Consider the following 20,695-nt stretch of genomic DNA (forward strand, 5'->3'; position numbering starts at 1 on the left):
AGCAGCAGAGTCAGAAATGGTTACAATCATGTGCCTATTTCAATTTGGGGTCTCTCAACCACTTTATCCTTGGCTTCTCTGATTTTTTTTTTTTTTTTTTTTAAATTATGTGTTTTATTTATTTTTTAAATTTTATTTATTTATTTTTGGCTGTGTTGGGTCTTCATTTCTATGCGAGGGCTTTCTCTAGTTGTGGCAAGCGGGGACCACTCTTCATCGCGGTGCGCGGGCCTTTCACTGTTGCGACCTCTCTTGTTGCGGGGCACAGGCTCCAGACGCACAGGCTCAGTAGTTGTAGCTCACAGGCCTAGTTGCTCCGTGGCATGTGGGATCTTCCCAGACCAGGGCTCGAACCCGTGTCCCCTGCATTGGCAGGCAGATTCTCAACCACTGCGCCACCAGGGAAGCCCGGCTTCTCTGATTTTACCTTTGGTTTGATCACCCTGGGAAAACTGAGGTAGTTAAAAAGTTATCATTGAACCCAAGGTTTCACTTTGTACTTTCCATATTGTTGACATTGAGAATATTCAGCAAATAAAGAGGAATGATCTACTGAACACACTTATTTTGTCAGTTAAACAAAGAAGAAGCACCAAGAAGGGTTAAATGACTCGCTTCAAGTACAGGTAAACTTACACAGCCCCATAAATTTACCTTGGTAGCTGAACAAATGACTCTATAGATGCTTTAAAGGATCTCTGATACCACAATGAAGTTATCAGGAAATACCACAGGATAGATCCAATGATTCTATGTAATTAGCTCTCAATCAGAGGGATGCACCGAAATTCCCTGTTGAGCTTTCTCAAAATGCCTATCTTCCAAACTCTACATCTGAAAATGCTGATTAAGGAACTTTTGGGGTAAGACCCAAACTACTATATTTTTAATAGTCCCCTAAGTGACTCTGATGTGTACACACACACACACACACACACACAACCAGTGATCTCAAGTTGAAAGCAATAATATAAAAGTTGGTTCTAGCATCTACATGAAGTTCTCATTTGGAAGCTTCTAAACTACATCCTAATACTTGGGAATCGCCTCCAACTGAGAGCGTACAAACATACATTTCCCTGATCTAAACCTAAAATTCTGAGCCCCCATCCCTGTAAAATATCTATGAATCACCTTTTGGTTTTGGTTAACTACCTTTGAGAAGATTTAACTTCTCAGCAGAATTCAGAAAATGGCAGTGTAAGAAAGGCATAGAAAATGAGTCATTCTCTCTCTATTGTTTTATTCCAATTCTCCACTTTAACGACAAACCTACCAGAAAAACCTGGTAGTTTCACCAACTCAAGTGTTAACTTCAACTAGTATTTAAGCAGAGCCAGGTACAACATGCTATACTAGAATATTCATATTCCACTTTTCCAATTACCAAAATTTCCCCAAAATTCCAATTTTCCAATTACATCATAAACGGTTATGAATCAAAGCAAAAATAATTACCCGTAAGCAAACGATTTTTCCCATCAAAATGTACACTTACCCATCTCTTCCCTTACTGACAATTTTTACTTCAAAATAATAAATCCCACAGGCTGCTGGTATTGGATGCGTGGCACGAACTGAAGCTGCATCTTTTGGGGTTTTGCCATGACCTGCATAAGGAACAGGAAGGAAAAAAAAAATCAAGAGAGATAATCAAATGAAAATCTTAACAAATAATTCAGGAACCAATATGGTTTTTGAATGAGATATATATTTCTGCTCTCATCAGTACAAATAATCAAAGACTTAATAACACATTTTATCATCACAATTAATCCAATATGCAAAATAGCCCAAGTTAAACATGGAACTCTTCACACTATTACTAGTTTTGATAAAATTTCAGAATCTAAGCACATTGAACCTAGCAGTCCTTTATGCAAATTATATAAAGTATTTTAAGGTAGCTGATATTTTTAAGAGACAAAAGCATACACCTGAAGAACAAGATGAGAATATGATTAATTTTATTAGATCTAAATTTGCATATAATTTATCAAATTCCTAAACAACACTTTTTTTTTTTTTTTTAAAGTGATGGATTTTTTTTTTTTTTTTTTTTTAGAAATTCTTTTTTTTTTTAATTATTTATTTATTTATTTATTTATTTATGGCTGTGTTGGGTCTTCGTTTCTGTGTGAGGGCTTTCTCTAGTTGCGGCAAGTGGGGGCCACTCTTCATCGCAATGCGCGGGCATTTCACTATCGCGGCCTCTCCCGTTGCGGAGCACAGGCTCCAGACGCGCAGGCTCAGCAATTGTGGCTCACGGGCTTAGTCGCTCCGCGGCATGTGGGATCTTCCCAGACCAGGGCTCGAACCCGTGTCCCCTGCATTGGCAGGCAGATTCTCAACCACTGCGCCACCAGGGAAGCCCCTAAACAACACTTTTTTGCCAAATGGCCTAATTTTTTAAACCAGAAGCATCTGTATCATACACTATTTTTTTAAATTTATTTAATTTATTTTGTTTTTGGCTGCGTTGGGTCTTCATTGTTGTGCGCAAGCTTTCTCTAGTTGCGGTGAGTGGGGCTTCAGTAGTTGTGGCACGCAGGCTCAGTAGTTGTGGCGCACGGGCTTAGTTGCTCCGCGGCATGTGGGATCTTCCCAGACCAGGGCTCGAACCCGTGTCCACTGCACTGGCAGATGGATTCTTTACCACCGCACCACCAGGGAAGCCCTCATAGACTATTTTTTAAAGTGAAATTTTATAATTAGATTGAACTGGCAAAACAGCTTTCTTACTTTAAGAATTTACAGTTTTGTTGGTTAGATCCAAACTTTGGATAGATTTTGATGGTTTCACTCACTTCATCATCCACATTTCAACTGCCTGAACTTAACAGTTAGATGGAGAACAACGCAAAAGGAAAGCATTTGGCAATATTTATTGTAATATAATTCGATATAAAAATATTTAATATACAATTATACAATCATGTGCCTATTTCAATTTGGGGTCTCTCAACCACTTTATCCTTGGCTTCTCTGATTTTACCTTTGGTTTGATCACCCCGGGAAAACTGAGGTAGTTAAAAAGTTATCACTGAACCCAAGGTTTCACTTTGTACTTTCCATATTGTTGACATTGAGAATATTCAGCAAATAAAGAGGAATGATCTACTGAACACACTTGTATCGATATAATTCGATATAAAAATATTTAATTCCCTCTGGAAAATCAAACCTCCCTCCAGGCAAAAGAGAGCCTGGGAGACAAGGGCAGAGCGAGGCTACTATACACAGCATTCAAGGAGCCTAGGGCCTCACCCAGGACTCTCCTGGGCTCTGCACTCCAGGAGACCTTTAGAAAATCTTCTCTACCCACCTTCACCCCACCCCAAGTCCTGGGAGAAATGCACACAGCCCTGAGATGGTAGAGACCCAGATACACTTGACAGAAAGCCTGGGAGTGGTCTTGAGGCCAATTTTCCAAAATTGTAACTTTAGCAAAATTGCATTGCTGGTGTTTAGAAAAATTAAAAATTTTAATATGTTAAAAAAAAAATCATTAATCTTTGATCATTAATTCTATCCAAAGGCTGATCCATAAAATTTCTTTGGTCAATTACAGCCTTCTGAGAAACATATCTAACCTCTCGTTGTCTTTTCTTTCTTTTTTAAGAAAGCAATATAATAGCATACTAATGCTGATATCTTTAGGGAATCTGTTAGATAAAGGCTTTTAAACTTTTTAAATTAGCTATTCCTCAATCTAACCCAGAGTTTTACTCACTAATATCACCTCCCCTGTCCATCACCCAAGACACAAATTACCTTGAAAGCTAGCATGTGAACAAAACCACGTGAGCTAGAGAAAATATGCCCATAAAACCACCAGAAGAATAAAGCTGAAGTAGCATGTCAAAGAGTATTCAGAGAGAGTGAGTGCGACAGGCTCCACAACCCCGAAAAGGGCTGTATGAGAAACAGCGCTCCAAATCATTACTCAGGTGTTCTCGCTAGACATGCTTCACCCAATTCGAACTTATGTCATTAATCTTTCAGTCAGACTATACTCTTACCTTCATGGGTAGCAGAACTCCCCTTCTCAAATTTACCATGACTGTTTTAAAACTAAACACCTCTCATAGGTCAAAAATTATATCTTGTCTATACAAGAACCATCACACACCAATGAGATCACATCTTCCCTTACCATACATTCTGTCAAATTATCAATGCGTATCCTACCATTAAACTGTTAAGTTTACACTTGCAATGCAAATTAGCACGTGTTCACGTAGCCTAAAAGAAACGAAATGAACTCAGCCACTCTATTACCATTCATAGATGTCTTAAGTATATGTCTTACGGGCAGAAGTTCTCAGCAGGATGACCACTGAGAGGTGATAAACTTGGCTAGGAAGATAAAAATGGAAGCAGCAATGTATAGACGCTGATAAAACTGCTTTAACATATGTAGGTAGTATTTACATGGAGCTAAGCAGAAGAAAGTAACGGCATAAATCTGCAGAATGATACACTAATCACTTTTTAAAAACAGACATTTAATAAATTACGGTTTCAGCAAAATATATTTTTCGGTAACATTATGTTCAAATAATTGAGCTGCCTGGGAAAAGGTCATGTAAACTAAAAGCATTTTTAAAATTTAGACAGTTAAAAATAAATCTAAAGAAAACCCCAATTAACCCAGGAATCTTAAATCAACTAGCCCTTATTTTTGGTTTTGGTTTTTCTGAAGAGAAGTGACCAAAACTTTTAGGGATAAGGGAATCTCAAAGTATACTTAATAATAGTAAGTGATAACAGTTGACATACATTTAATACTAGGTGAAAGGCACCATTCTAAAAGCACTGTACTGACAGAGAAAACAAACTTATGGTTACCAAAGGGTGAGGGGGGGGGAGGGTAGGGTGGACAAATTAGGAGTCTGGGATTAACATATACACACTACTATACATAAAACAGATAAATAACAAGGACCTACTATATAGCACAGGAAACTATATTCAATATCTTGTAATAACCTACCATGGAAAAGAATCTGAAAAAAATATATATGTATGTATGTATAACTGAATCACTATGCTGTACATCTGACACTAACACAACATTGTAAATTAACTGTACTTCAATTTTTAAAATGGTAAATAAATACATAAAAGCACTGTATTTATTAACTCATTTCACATTCAAAACAACTTATGAAGTAGGTACTATTTATTATCATTTCACAGTTGAGGAAGCCAAGGGCAGATAAAGAAACTCAGGTCGTACTGCTGGGTGAGAATCCCAAACCAGGATTTGTGCTGGGATTTAAATTCAAGAAGCCTGATCCAGTGCGAGCTCTGAACCCACAGGAAGGATTTAGTTACAGTGAGCGTTCTGGGATCACTTCACATGTATTCCCACCTCCTATTCTAGCTACTTCTGTGGGAAAAGAGAAAGAAAACTAATATTTGAGGGTAAACAATCTCTCAAAGTATTAGGTGCTTCTGTATAGATTTTTCTCATTCGACATCTGTGAAATAGGTATAATTTAACCTCATTTCTAAAAATGGAGAAATTCTTAGAGATTATATAACTTGCCCAAAATTGGTAGAATTGTGCATTAAATCCATGTCTGAATTAAAATCCCCTACATCTTACCATTATGCAAAAATAACTGTAAAGAACTACAGAGTCATAAATCTTCAAGGTTTTAGTATATTCATTATGCTCTACCAAGACACTATAGAAAAATTCTGTAAATGTTAAAAGGATTTGTTCCAGGCTTCCCTGGTGGTGCAGTGGTTGAGAATCTGCCTGCCAATGCAGGGGACATGGGTTCAAGCCCTGGTCTGGGAAGATCCCACATGCCGCGGGGCAACTGGGCCCGTGAGCCACAACTACTGAGCTTGCACGTCTGGAGCCTGTGCTCCGCAACAAGAGAGGCCGCGACAGTGAGAGGCCCGCGCACCACGATGAAGAGTGGCCCCCACTTGCCTCAACTAGAGAAAGCCCTCGCACAGAAACGAAGACCCAACACAGACAAACATACATACATACATACATACATACATACATAAATAAACCCAAAGTTTAAAAAAAAAGGGGGGGGGTGATTGTGACACCATTTTAAAAAAAAAAAGGATTTGTTCCATTTTAAAATTAACCTTAAGATGTAAAGACCCAAGAAGAAGTTGAGATATAAGATTAAAAGGATTCCTACTAATTTTAGGTGGGACTAGTAATATCAGAGTGAAGAGCCTATTTCTAATAATGTTCATCAGCAGGAAGTTTATTACCTTAAATTCTGTGGTGACCAAAGTACAACCCTCACACTACCGAAGTGTACATTTTTAAAACCACAGTCTTCAATGTTAAGTGTTTTCTAGATGGTTCAAGAAGACAATACATGTACTGCTTCAGGACTCTAAGGCTAGCAAGGTCAGCTCCTCCTATTCAAACAATCTGTTGACCGCATTTAACTGAAACAGAAATGGTTTGAATAAAGCCTTCCCCCAGACCCCTCCACTCTCCAACCTGCAGCCAAGTGCCTTTCTGAAAATATAAATCAGCCTTCCTTGTACCACTAGCCCTCAAGACAACTACCATTCCTTCCCATTCAGCCTAGAAAAAGATAAACTTGCTGAAAACCTTGTTTGATCTTGCCCTCCCTCTGCATTTTCCACCTCCTCCTTTCTGCTCCAGCCACACTGGTCAGGCCAGGCTGTGCCCAAGCTACTCCCTCTAACTGGAAAGCTGTGTACCCTTCCTTCTCAGACTGGCCGGGTCCTACTCAGCCCTTCCGTCTTAGTTCAAGTTCTACTTCCTCAATTATTCTTTCTCTAGTCTCTCTGACTCGGTCTAACCTTTTTTATATGCCCTCCACACAACATTAACACACGTTAACACTTATTTTTGATTATTTTATTGTTTCTGCATTTTAATTCCCGGACCTCTTTATTCCCACTGACTTCCATTCTAATTTCAATCATTCTTCCTAGAGCCACACTCTGGATGCTGACATCACCTGAAGCTACTCCACCTCAGTAATATTAAATTCCAGTAAAGTCTGTTTTGCTACAAAGCACATTTCTTGAATACAAATTAGCCCACATGCACTTGATAAACATGGCAATGATATCAGCATAATAAAGAAGTCATTCAGCTCATAACACAGCTTTTCCCAGTACATTAATGAATTAAAGAGAAAATCTTAGCAATATACAGAGGCCCTAAGTCAAAAGCTGGGATTCCTCCAGAAGTGCATTCCTATTGTGCCCAGTGTTTGATGGCTTCAGGAACTGCTATACCTGCCACTGTACTAACCCATCTGGGGAAAATTCAAGTGCAGTACAGATCAAAAAGTGCTAAGACACTTCCTCTTTGTTTATATCAGTATGGACTCGTGCATCTCATGCATATTTATTTTATACTTTGGGTTATAATTCAAGACTAGTTCATTTCTTTTGTTGCTCAAACTGTTCCCCGTTTAGCCATTGGGAGCTTTTTCAGTTGGCACTCTGACATACCTGCATTATGTGTTTTTTGTTTTTGTGTGTTACTTTCTGGCACTACAAGATGCTGGAAGCTCATCTTGTGCATTTCCTGCCCTAGTCCTAGAATCAGCCATTTCTCCAAGGAGCCCTGGCTCCTTTTATGGGCAAATGGCATTAGAATCCAAGATCTAGGTACTAGGTATGCTCACAGTTACTGGGGTGTCATTGTTTTTAGGCCCTCTCATTGACAAGAGCGAAGAAATATATGTGTGTATACTAAACCCCTGCATATACACACATCCGTACTTTTTATTTAATCATCTGTGTACATATTAAACTAACCATGAGCTCATACTACTGCCTCCGACTCTCATCCATTACCACACGGATCATTCTAACCACTCCAGTGGCGAGAAACCTAGCTCCCACTGTGCACCGTCCACTGATTTAACTGTTAAATTCCAGTATACATGGATAGCAGTATCAGAATTGTTAACTCACATCCCCCTGGGATACAACTTATCAACAAGAATTCAGTGCTTATATAGTTTCTTTTACCTTTAGTTCTACAGACTCCACTGATTTCCAGTTACTTATTTAGGTCAGTGCCTTTTCCCTCCTCTTCTGAGATTGTTTCATACATTTGTAATATAGTTACACTGTTTTGTCACATTCTACATTCTATACTGGGATCCCCCCCACCAAGTTACTTTCTAAAAAATATGTACCTATTAAGGTTCACTCTTTATGTCCTAAAATTCTGTGGGTTTGATACGCACACAGTGTCATGTAGCCACAATTAACAGCATCATACAGAATATTTTCACTGACCTAAAAAATCCCGTTCTTTGCCTCACTCGCCCTCTCTCCGTCCCCTCAAGCCCCTGACAACCACTCATCTTTTTCCTAGCTCTATAGTTTTGCTTTTCCAGAATGTCATATCACTGAGATCATACAGTATGTAATCTTTTCAGATTGGAGTCTTTCACTCAGCAATATGCATTTAAGATCCATATGCGTCTCTGTGTGGATAGATGGCTCGTTTCTTTTTTCTCTCTGAATAATATTCTATTGTATGGATGTACTGCAGTTTATCCATTCACCTCCTGAGAGACATCCTGGTTGTTTCTTGGTTTTGGTGATTATGAGAAAAGCCGTTATGAACATTTACATGCAGGTTTTTGTATGGGCGTAAGTTTTCAAACCAGTTGGGTAAATACCTAGGAGCTCAACTGCTGGATCATATGGTAAACTATGTTTAGCTTTGGTAGAGACTGCCAAACCATCTTCCAAAGTGGCTGTATCATTTTGCACTCCCACCAGCAGAGTACGAGAGTTCCTGTTGCTCTCTGTACCCTCACCAACAGTTGTCATGGCCAGGTTTTCTTTGGATTTTAGCCATTCTAATAGCTAAAGGTAAGAATTTCCAATTGGCTTAAAAAAAAAAAAAAAAAAGGTGAAAAGAGCTAAACCCTGAATCAGATTTTTATTTTTGATTAAACAGCTGCCAAGAACTTACATCTCTAACAAGGAAGACCAAACCCCAGGGCAGAAGGCTGTGAAGGATCAGCATCCTGTGATGCTGGGCACACACGGGAGTGGAAGTTCAACTGGGCCTGTATCTTATTAGGACTGTTATTTCTGTAGTGCTCTGGTTACAAAGTTCCATAGGTTTTAAGTGGTCTGCCCCAGCCCTGTTTTTCCCATAAGCCCTGTTACTTTTAGTGCGCAATTCTGTGACAAACATGAGGTTTTTCCAGCAACACAATTTTGGCATTACAGTGGAAATACCGACATCTTCCCCTAGGACACACCCTCCTATCCTCTCCCCTGTCTAAAGAATTCACTCCGCACTTCAAAATTCAAGGAACTCCAATGCACTGAACCCTTTCTTGTTCGTTTGTTCTTCTCTTTCCTCTTCCGGGATGGTGTACATGGTAATTATTTAAAAGCTCCCAAATATCTTGATTTCCCTCATATGCCTATCTTTCCATCATACCCAGCCAGCAAAACCACAGCCTTAAATCAACATTATAATCCACCTTCCCTACTCCTGCACTGGGCAGCTGGCCTTTGCGGAATAAAGTCCAACCATCCTGCAAACAGTCACCACTGTGAACTAATGATGTCAGCTGGGATCCCCCATGGTTATCAATACCACACAGCAATCTTCAGAAAGATGAAGATGGTCCACATCTCCATCATTCACTTTAGGCTTTAAGTCCTCCACTTGAATTCAGTGAGCAAACTACCTCGCCTCCTTCATCACAAAATGGGACTGAGATGGGACTCCACCATTATACACGGCTATGTTCTACTCTGCTCTCGTGCGTTACTAACTCGTCTGTCTACACCCGCCCACCTCGCCCACTGTTATCGAAGGAACAGCAGGTACTCCTCTCGTCTTCAAGGGCAAGCATCTCAAGCTTCTGAAGCACCTTCCTCCCTCCAAGCCCTTACTCTGTCAGCCTCCCAAGCCTGTACTTTCATCCTTTCCCTCTTTACTCTCCTTCCCTTCGATCTATAAGGGCACAGTGTCCCAAAAATGTATATCCTTTTCATAAGATTATATGTCTCTGTGTTATAAATCATTGTCAATAATGCACTGGGGTTGGTGGTTAGTATAATGAGCTTTTTTTTTTAACTTTAAGGTAATAAAACCAGGTATTGGTACTATTTATCTCATTTGTTAAAACATGTTAAATTCTGTAGACATTTATTGAGACTCCATACCTTGCACTAACATCATACTGTCATCTAACTTACGTCACTTCAGTTTTACCCACGCAGCCAAACTAAAACTAGGCCTACTTAGAAATGATACAATAGTTTCTAACACAGTAACTTCCAAAGGTTTTCTAGGGATAATTTTAAGTATGTGGATTTTTCATCTTACATGCTGATGTTACAAGCTAATCTCCAGATACAACGTAACTCCAATATCAACCATTTAAAAAAAAAAAAAAAAAACCCACAGCTGCCCTAACCTCCATTCTCCTCCAGGTATTGACTAATCTCTTTCCTCATCTATATTTCTCAAGAATAACCTATATTCACTATACTTTCTGCTTGGTCCCTTCTACTGACCCTGATTTCTGCCCCCATCACTCAGTTCACACTGCTCTACCTAAGGTCACAACGATCTACTTTCCAAATCCAGTGGAAATTTTCCTGTGCCGATCTCACTAAACCTATCTGTTGCATTCGACACTCAAGTTCACTTCCTCATTTCTGACACTCCTCTGCTCAGCTTCTGTGACACCACCCTCCCCGCTGTCCAGGTGCCTCTTAACTACTCCTTCTTGGGCTCCCTGCAGTCTTTTAATGTTGGTCTTGCTCAGGGTTCCATCTCTGGCCCACTGCTCTTCTCACTTTACTCACTCTCTCTCACACTCTGAGTTTCAACTACCAGCTACAGGCGACTCCCAGGTCAGTCATGACCTCAGCCTCTCCTCCAGGTTCAGGTCAGTGATGGTACGTGCCAGCCCCTCCTAGGAGAAACTGCCCCCCACACTGTCCCTACTGAGAGGAGTGGGGCCCACACTATCCTTCCACCAGGAGGACATTTCGTATTTCATAACAACCCTCACACCCCTACAGCTGATTCAACACAGGTCAGCATCTACGAGAAGGCCACCAATTCACTCCACAGCACAGAATGAAAAGCTCTGCCCAACTAAGAAAGATGGCAACTAGCTACGCCAATCTGCTGAGTCTCTTGGGAGTTTAAAATAGGAAAAAGGATAAACCAGTTAGTAGGCAAAAGAAAAGAAAACCACCAGAAACTAGCACTGTAGCTGAGACATCTGAACATTAGAATAAAGTGAAAAATCAGGAACTCCAGCTGTGGTGACTACACAGAGCCACCTTAACTCCAGAAGACCTCTTTCTGTTCTTTCTCCAATGCTATTTCTTTGTCTTCTTCTGATTTACATGAAGTCAGATCACATGGCTAAGATTCCCATTTTTACTTACCTCAAAGTATACTGTAATACTTCCTTGCAATCATTATTTGCTTCATGGTTCACTGCAAAAACCTAACAGGGCTAGAAACCCAGCATCAGCCTTGATTTCTCCATCATTCCATCATATCCAGCACAGATCACAGGTATGTCTGCTCTTCTCTGCCCCCACCACTGACCAGTTCAGGTCCTTATTTCTTATGTGGTCTGCAACAGCCTTCTAAATGAGTCTGCTATTTCCAGGCTTGTGTCCCTGAGTCCACCTCCCAATTAGTTGTATAATCCGACAAAGATGAAAATGAGCCAGTCACTTCCTACTTAAAATCCTTAGATGATTCTTTGTCTCCTACAGAATAAGATCCAAGCTCGATAAAATATTCTATAAGGCCTCGCACGATCTTTTCCCAGCTGCACCTTGTCACACACTTAAATTCCAACAACCCCATATTGCTTGTAGATCCAAACATATAGAATAATTCTCTCCTCTATGCTTTTGTTTATGCTTTTTCCCTTGTGATGCCCAGCCCCTCCTCCCCTATATCATACTCATCTTTCAAGACGGACCGCTGGCCTCATCCCCTTCAAGAAGCTTTCCCTGACCCACCAACTTCACCCCTGCCAAGGGCAGCCTGCAGCAGATGCTCCCCCATCTTCCACAGTACTCTATGACACTTCCCTGCTACACACACTGCTTGATGTCCTTTGAGCTCTGCGAATTCAAAGACAGTGTCTTATTCACCTTTGAGTATCCAGAACCTGGCACAAAGTAAACGCTCACTAAAAGCTTGTTGAATAAACAAAATGAATAAATAGAGAGTAAGGTATATATACAAATTGTCTAGAAGAACATCTGCCCTACAGCAATTGCTCAATAAATCATTACCAAAAAAAAAAAAAAATCATCATTACTATTGTCTACTTCTGTTAAGTATGATTATTAGAATCACTTAATCCTTGCAGTTATCAACTAGCATTCTTAAAGCTCAATTTTGGCAAAGGGATCCCTGGGAAAAGCCTGGTTTTTAAATTCCTTGATTTTGAAGCACATTTTTATATCACCTCCCATAAATCTCTAAAGAGATTTGGTAAGCAAGCAAATATGTGTTGAGATACTTGTTCTACATAAAGAAGTGCAAGAAATTAGATAAGCAATTAAATTGAGGACACGTTAAAGGCCTAGTGACTGGTGATACGGAGGGGGAGGGGAGCTGCGCATACCAAAAGTTCAACCTATTTGGTCACTGTTAATAATACTTCAATTAGAAGGTGCAGTTCACTATTCATTTCTTCCTATCATTCCCAACTTTCACTGATCTTACATTTCTTCCAAGCTGCCCTAAATCAGTATAATCAAAGCGTCTGGACTTTTCCATGGCATTAGTGTGCTCCAGGTAGCACTTTCCCCAGAGGAAGTACTTTCAACATCAACTATTCTTCAAAGTCAACTATTCTTCAAAAACTTATAAATGTGATCACCGGATTTTAACTACTTGAGATAATTAAGTCTCATACAAATTGAAATAGGCAATACGGTGTGGTGGAAAGAACACTAAATTTAAAATCAATGAAAATTAGTTTCCAATCCTGGCTTACTTGTGACTGGGAAGTTCTAACTTCCAGGTGCTCCCACTTTTTCTCGTCTTAAATGAGAATTCCACCACCTTATCCAAATTCACTAACATGCTCCCGAGTGTATGTATCAAAATGCTTTGCAAAGTAAACAAATCATGGTAACTTCACAAATATAAAAATGCAACCTGTAACTGAAACATTTAGACTAATCAAACCCATTGTCATATTCATTAAAATGCTTTAAATTGGAAAAAAGTGATCATTATAACTAGGTCTAAACTTGTCACATTTATACTTATTCAAAGCTGACAGGAATTTCAAAAATAAAAGGGGCCATGCTTGAGGATTTCAACAGTTGGTGTGTGACTGCTAAGCAAAAAGTCTTTTAAAAAATTTTAACAGGTAGTAAACACACCCAATTCCTCTGCAATCCAATCAACTTGGTCTGTATGGCTGACACTGTTTAACATTAATCCCTTCAAATCATTTAAGGAACCCCACTGTTTCCAAAAGAGTAGCTCCAATTTAGAAGAATAACATCTTGAAAACAGAATACGTTCAGAGCAAAAGAAATTTATATTTCAAAGGTAAGAAAAATCCTCATATGGAAAATAATTATCAATCTTTTGAAATTCTGTAATATGCAAAAATACTTTATGAACAATAGTTTTTAATGTTATTTTGTGACTTCAAATTTGCTCACCACTACCTAAGACACTTCCCCCTTGCTTAGATGCCCAGTAACTTCTGGTGTGGTCCACTCTGAAGGCACACAGAAAAACAACAGGAAAAACACACAGGCACATATTAAAATAACAAGACGAGGAAGAGGCAGTAGAAGGGGAAAAAGGGCCCGTGTTTGTGACAAGGGGGAAGGGAGAGACAAAGGGGAGATAGAAGAAAGGGAGAGGAAAGAAAAAGAATGACAAACAGCAAAATCTGTTCTTCCAGAAATAATGGTTTATGTTTACAAAAGAGTGAAGTTTCCAGAAAGTGAATCTTAGTATTACACAACAGAAAGTAATAAAGAGGCCAAGAGGAAAAATAACTGAGACAGCAGTGTCATAAATATTCCAAACTCCAACCAATTTCACATAAGCTGCACTTTTGCGTGACCCAAATCATCAATTTTATGTAAAAGTAGTTAGTAAAACTGGTCAAGGCATGTTACAGTGCTAAATAGACTATAATCACAAATCTTAGATATGGAAATTCAGAGCTGGAAATCTCCTTACCAACACCCAACCCAGCTCAACTCCCTCATCACTCAGAGGAAGAAACTGAGACCCTGTCTGGTAACATGCCTAAAATCACAAATGATGGCAGGCCTCGGAAAGCTAGAATTCTTTGTTCAGTAGTCTCTTGTATCTTCTCCCCCTGATTTTATAAGCTAACCATCAACCATCAACCATAAAATTTAAAGTAAAGTTTTGTGGAGTCCAACAAAAAGCATTCTGGTAGCCAGATCAGAAGCAAACACTTCCCGCACAGCACACTGTTCACACAGATTAAAACACAGAATTAAACAACAGCCTTCACAGGGTATTCACAAAATGTCCTAACTTAAGAAAAACCAAAGGTCCAATATTTCGAAAATTTCAGCCATTTAGATTAAGAACCATAACATTTAAAATTGAAAGTACTTCTCTGGATCTATGCATAAAAGGAAGGAATATTCAACAAGGCCTATTTTTGTGCGTTACTCTTTGCAGCCAAATCATTTGGAAGACTTCTGTGGCCATTCTCCTTCCTGATTAAATAGTAACTTATTTATCAAGGTTCTTCTCAAATTTCAGTCCAGTAAACTTTAAGAATTTCACCACAATGGTTGTTTATACCCTCCTACATCCATGTCACCAGGATCTGATAAAGACCCTCCCTTTGAAGCCAATCAAAATGAGGCTGCTCTGAATGTAAAAGCAGCAGGTTTGGGGCCTAAAAAACTGGATTTGTTTCCAGATAGACTGACACATTGGATTGATTTTTTTCCTCCAGACAAGTAAACTTGATGCGTGCTATTAATGTGGGCTACATTTCAAAAACTCCCATAGCAATTTATAATTTTATATACAACTGATCTGCTTAAAGCTTTGTTTTAACACAGGAGAGGTAGGTGAGGGAGGAGGGGGACAAACACTTGCCTAAGGCTTTTTTTTTTTTAACTGCAGGTGGTAAATAGGAGCCAATTTTCTTTAAAATACTAAATAACGTTTTTAACAAATCCCTGTTTTCAACGAGACTTTCATAATGCCAACACATAAATATAGGGCATATCCAATCAGTCGTGGTAGGTTTCTGCTCCCCTAAGAAAACACGTACTCCTGAGGTTTCACCTCTCGCACCCTCCAGTTGCTTTTAGCAAGATACCCTGACGGCAAACTTAGGGCCCCGGCCCTTGTGTTCCCCTAGACAATCTCTAGCTTAATTTGGGGCAAAATCCTCCACTGATTACTCCTCCCCCTATACATCCCTGCTCTCCCTTAATTAGAAATTATCCCTCAGAATCGTGCCTCTCTTCCCCCCACGTAAGAGGAGAGCGCCTGACCCAACACCACCTGGAGAACAATGTAACCCAACTCCGAGCCCATAGATTCCTCCATCCCAGCCCCACGATTTATCTCAAAGGGAAATCAGAAAGCGAGTTATGTCCTGTCATCCTGGATTCCCCCGAGGTGTCCTGCTCCTGGCCTGGGATTACCAGCTCCGTTCTACCCAGGACCATTATACTACCTTCCCCTTCCCAGAATCGCCCGCTTTCCCTCGCACCTCTCCCCGCGACCCCAATCCCACCCTGGGAGCAGCAGAGCCGGCGGCGAGTCCCCTCCGAGGACACCCGGCCCCGGGAGGGCGGGGGCGGCCCGAGGGTCTGCGGCCCCACTCCCACCGCAGGACACACGCCCAGTACCTTTGTAGTGCACCCGCAGGTTGTTCTGAGACAGGCCGATGTAGCTGAACTTGTCCTTCGGACTCCAGGACCGAGGCAGCGGCGTCTCCTGCTCGTCCACTGCCGGGTAGAGTCGCTTCAGCCGCCGCTGCAGCTCCTTCTCCTGCTCGTTCAGGGCCGAGTCCCCGTGCGGGAAGGGGGCCGCGGCACTGCTGCCCGCCGCCACGGCCGGGGCCGGGGCGCCTCCGGCCGGGCCGGGACCCGCGGCAAGGCCCGGGGGCGCGGGGGGCGCGCTGGCGGGGGCGGCCGCCGAGGCGGGCTGCGGGGGCGGCGGTGGCGGCGGCGGCGGGGCCGCGGTGGCCGGGGGCGGCGGCGGCGGCGGCGGCGGGTGGAGGAGCAGGGCGGCCGCCGCGGCCCCTAAGCCGCCACCGCCGCCCGCGCCGCCGGGCGAGCCGGCTGGAGAGGAGCCGGCGCTGACGGCCGGGGGCGCCGGCAGGACGACTCCGGACACCGGGGCCACGGCCGCCGGCGGTGGCGGCGGCAGCTGCTGCTGCTGTTGTTGCTGTTGCGGCGGCGGAGGCGGCGGCTGCCCGGACATCCCGGCCGCGACTCAGCCTGCGGCCACCTCCACCTCTTCTCTCCTTCCTCCTCCGCTTCCCGGGGGCGCTGTCGCTGCGGCCGCCGGCACCAGGCGCCCAGTCCGCCCGCCCCGGAAGCAGGCGGCGGGCCGCGCGCCGAGAGGGAGAGAGCGCGACGGTTGGGGGGCTCGGAGCCGGGGGAGTGGGCGGCGGGCCCGGGGAGGCCCCGAGAGAACGTTGGCCGGAGGGCGGGCGCGGGCCCGGGACGAGGCGCCGACGGCGGGGGCGAGGCGGGGGCGCGGGAGGAGGAGGCGCTGTGGCAGCAACCGCTGCCGCTGCTCTCGCGGCTGTTTCCCGGCGGGCGGGCCGGGCCGGCGCGAGACGCTGCGCGCGGGCGGTGCTGGGCGAAGGGGCGGGGCCGGAGGCGCGAGCTCGGCGCGAGGGGCGGGGTCGCACGGGGGCGTGGCCGCGCGGGCGGCGGAGGGCGGGCCCGCGGGGGTCCCGGCGCTGGGAGACCGCACTAGGGAGGCGGGTGGCCAGGCGTGGACTCCGCCTTTGCCGGGGTCCGCCAGCCGCTCGCGCGCCGGGCGCTGGGGTCCCGCCTCTGCCGGGAGCCCGCCGCCTCGCCCTGCTCGCCCGGGCCCTCCCCGGGAGAATCTCCTCCTACTTTACTTCTTTTTGTTGTCGTCGCCCCACCTCCCCAACCTTAGGGTTCCGGCTGGCGCGGTGGGGCCGCTTCTCGCCCAGGCGAAAGTAATCGAGCCCCGCTGGGGCCGCCGCGAGTCCGGTCTGCGGGCCCCAGGGACGAGCGGGGCGGCTCCGGCTCCCGGATCCCAAATCGGGTCCCCGGGAAGAGCCGTCCGGGGGGCGCCCACGGGCTGCTCGGGCTCCAGCTCGTGCACCAGTACAGGTCCCTGTTTGCCGCCTCCCTCTTAAGGAACCAACTGCTCTGCATACTTCATAACCATTTCTGAAGGGAAAGTCTCCCACTTAAAACAGGGAGCATTTTGATAATTAATTTTATGAGGACTTAAAGTGAACCCAGGGTGGCAGAAGGTGTCACTAATTTATTAGGAATGCTAATAAAGACTGGCATCTCATCAAAGGGCAGGAACACGAACCGTACGAATACAAGGTGTATTTACGCAGGGCTTCTGGAGGCGTCAAAACATTTTAGAGACTCCTTAGTTTTCATAACAGGCCTCTTTGTTACGTAGCAAAGAATTATGCCCATTTTTAAAACAAGGAAATATTCACTGAGGTCAGCAGAGTCAAAAATAGGACTTCCTACTTTGCAATTCCCAACAGTGCTTTGCTTGGTCGACTAATTGGGCACAACTCGCCAAGTGTTGCTCTCTGACCCGTCCTAACATTACTATTTTGTTTTCATCACATCTCTTTGTTTAGGTTATCATTTCCTTAGCTGGCGAAATCGAGCTTTACACGTGTAATCTACACCATATAAATGCTGGTATTTTGTTTGCTTCCAAAGATATTATGGTGCTAATTGTTTGGCCAAATAAGCAAGGAGCGTTCTTTGCTGAATAGAGAATTATTTTGTCTTGAAGAGGGTAGGTAAATGGTGATTTAATTGAAGGCCCTCAACGGCTGGCCAGAACTAATAGTCACTTAGTCTAATTTCTCCCTCAATTACCCAGCAACTAGATGCCCTGTTGTTCTTTAATAAAAATATCCGATAATTCTAACCTGCTGTTTGATGACTTTTTTCAAGCCACTGCACTTTAAATTACATGATGTCATTGTATTTAAATTGTTCTAAGACTGTCATTTATATTACAGTAACGAGTTAAATGTAAACCAAGCTCTATTTAAATGTTGGCTAGCCAAGGTAGAATAAATGGGCTCCAAGTCTCATCAAACTTTCTTGAAATAGTCACCAAGGTTTTATTTATGACGGTGTACTTTCTTCTGTCAGCACACCGAAAAACCATTTAGAACTTTACATATCCTAGGAAAGGCAGAGAGAATAAAAGTATCTTGACATTGGGCTTCCCTGGTGGCGCAGTGGTTTAGAATCCGCCTGCCAATGCAGGGGACACGGGTTCGAGCCCTAATCCGGGAAGATCCCACATGCTGTGGAGCAACTAAGCTGTCGGTATGCCACAACTACCGAGCCTGTGCTCTAGAGCCCACGAGCCACAACTACTGAGCCCACGTGCCACAACTACTGAAGCCCGCGTGCCTAGAGCCCGTGCTCCACAGCAAGAGAAGCCACTGCAACGAGAAGCCTGCGCACCACAACGAAGAGTAGCCCCTGCTCACCACAGCTAGAGAAAGCCCGCGCACAGCAACGAAGACCCAACGCAGCCAAAAATAAATTAAAAAAAAAAAAAAAAAAGACCCAATGCCTTCTTCAAAAAAAAAATTCTGATATTTTGTTGGAAGCTTTTTGTAGGAGTGACTAGCTGCTCTCCAAACAAGCAACCTCAAGAAATTAATGATTTCAGTTGTGGAGGAGGATTCTGTAAAATGGGCACTTCCTCATACTTGAAGGTTGCAGAGAACATCAACTTCATTGTAGAAAGCCACATAAATGATGATATTTATAAAGAGACATAAAGGTGTTCATGCCTTTTGACTTATTCCCACCAAAAAATCAAAACCGAGGAACAAAATCTGAAGTGTCGAAGAAATTTAGGCCTAAAAAGCTTCAACAGATAGTACTGATAGACGAAACAGAGAAGCAAACTAAGTGCCCAGCATGAAGGGACTAGTTGACGAAATTCCACTCAGTGGAATCAGGAGCACATAGGGGAAATTTGTTTGAATTTTTTTTAAATGCATCCCCTCTGGACAGTGGAATCGCCAAAAGACAGGGCCAACTAATTAGAGAAAGGGCACTCCTTTCTCTTGACTTAGTGGATATTGGGCCCAGTTTCTTACCCACTCCTTCCAGGTCTCCTGCACAAGCACAGCCTGAAATAAATATTATATACCCTCTTAAAAATGAAGATGTGGAAAAATGATTCTGATGTTCTAAATGGAAAAAGGCTATACAATAATTTACACTGCCAAAGCTGTTAGCCAAAGGCATGAAGGAAAATCACAAAATGTTTCTATAATGGGCAATTATAATACGTAATTAAAATTTTATTACCAAAATATTAGACTTTTACATAGAGATCTAAATGATAAAAATCCACCAGCCTTGAACTTGTCCACAACATTTTTGCACCTATATTTTCAGTCCTTCCCACGTATTGCTGTACTATTGATACACACATATCTGCTGAGGTTCTCAGTAGTGAACAGTTAGGAGCCAATTCTGGCTCTCTTAAGCAGAAGCAACTTATTGGAATGATATTTGGTGGGTCTCAGAATTGACCAGAAGGCTAGACAACCAGGCCTAAAACAAAGACCAAGAGGGTTCAGGCAGCACAAATAGACTGGCTCCACCTCTGGTCGCATCAGCCACCATCAGATGCCACCTCCACCACCTAGACTGTCACCTTTCTGACCCCCAGTCTTTTTATCACTCACTCAAGTTTCAAAGTTGGCCAAGCCTAGGTTGCATGTTCATGCCAGGGGCTGCCAGTGAGCAGATATCCCCAGCTTATAGAGGTACTGAGTTATTGAGACCTTCAACTCAGGTTGGGCCTGGAGTGGCTAGAACCTGTGGTCCCTTCTGGCAGTGAGCAGCCCCGTGCGTTCACAGAGTACTTTACACGTCTCGTGCATTTTCTATGCTTGGCATGACATGAAAATGTTAGAACACACTGCCCTAATGGGACAGTGGCCACTGACGCCCACAGTCAAGGATTTTCCAGTACTAGGAAAGAGGCTCAGACACTGGCCAGCCAGTTTCAGTAGGTGTCCATGACAGTCTCCTTCTAGGTACTGGAAAATGGGATGGCAGAGTGTGCCGTCTGTAGTACCGCTTTAGGGTCTGTATTAGTTATCCATTGCTGCTGAACAAATTACCCCCAAACTAAGTGGTTTAAAATAACAACATTTATTATCATATAGTTTCTGTGACTCAGAAACCTCATGGGCATTCAAGGTGTCAGCTGGGGCTAAAGTTAGCTCCAGACTTGACTGAGGAAGGATCCACTTCTAAGCTCACTTACGTGGTTGTTTCTGGAGGATTGGATTCTCTTTCTGGAGACCATTGGTCTCAGGGCCTCGGTTCCTTGCTGGCTATTGGGCGGAAGTGGCCCTCAGTTCTTTGCCACATAGGCCTCTCCAACATGGCAGCTTGCTTCATCAAAATGTGCAGGCCAAGAAAGCAC

The 20,695-nt window shown here is 43.2% G+C and overlaps 2 protein-coding genes across 3 annotated transcripts in view; one reads left to right on the forward strand and one right to left on the reverse strand.

Annotated features, from left to right (window-relative positions):
- The window catches only part of RANBP9 (RAN binding protein 9), a 90,074-nt gene extending 73,462 nt beyond the window's left edge, over positions 1-16,612 (reverse strand). For both annotated transcript variants that reach the window (XM_082415178.1, XM_082415177.1), the window contains exons 1-2: positions 15,889-16,612; positions 1,499-1,610 (exon numbers count right to left, since the gene is read on the reverse strand). In XM_082415178.1, coding sequence (XP_082271304.1) covers positions 1,499-1,610; positions 15,889-16,465 — 689 coding nt within the window. In that variant the 5' untranslated portion in view covers positions 16,466-16,612. The remainder of the gene's footprint in view (positions 1-1,498; positions 1,611-15,888) is intronic.
- Positions 1-20,695, forward strand: part of NOL7 (nucleolar protein 7) — a 342,745-nt gene that overhangs the window by 79,058 nt on the left and 242,992 nt on the right. The gene's annotated exons all lie outside the window — the stretch shown is intronic.

The sequence above is a fragment of the Balaenoptera physalus genome (assembly GCF_965194825.1).
Source record: "Balaenoptera physalus genome assembly, chromosome: 11".
Lineage (NCBI taxonomy): Eukaryota > Metazoa > Chordata > Mammalia > Artiodactyla > Balaenopteridae > Balaenoptera > Balaenoptera physalus.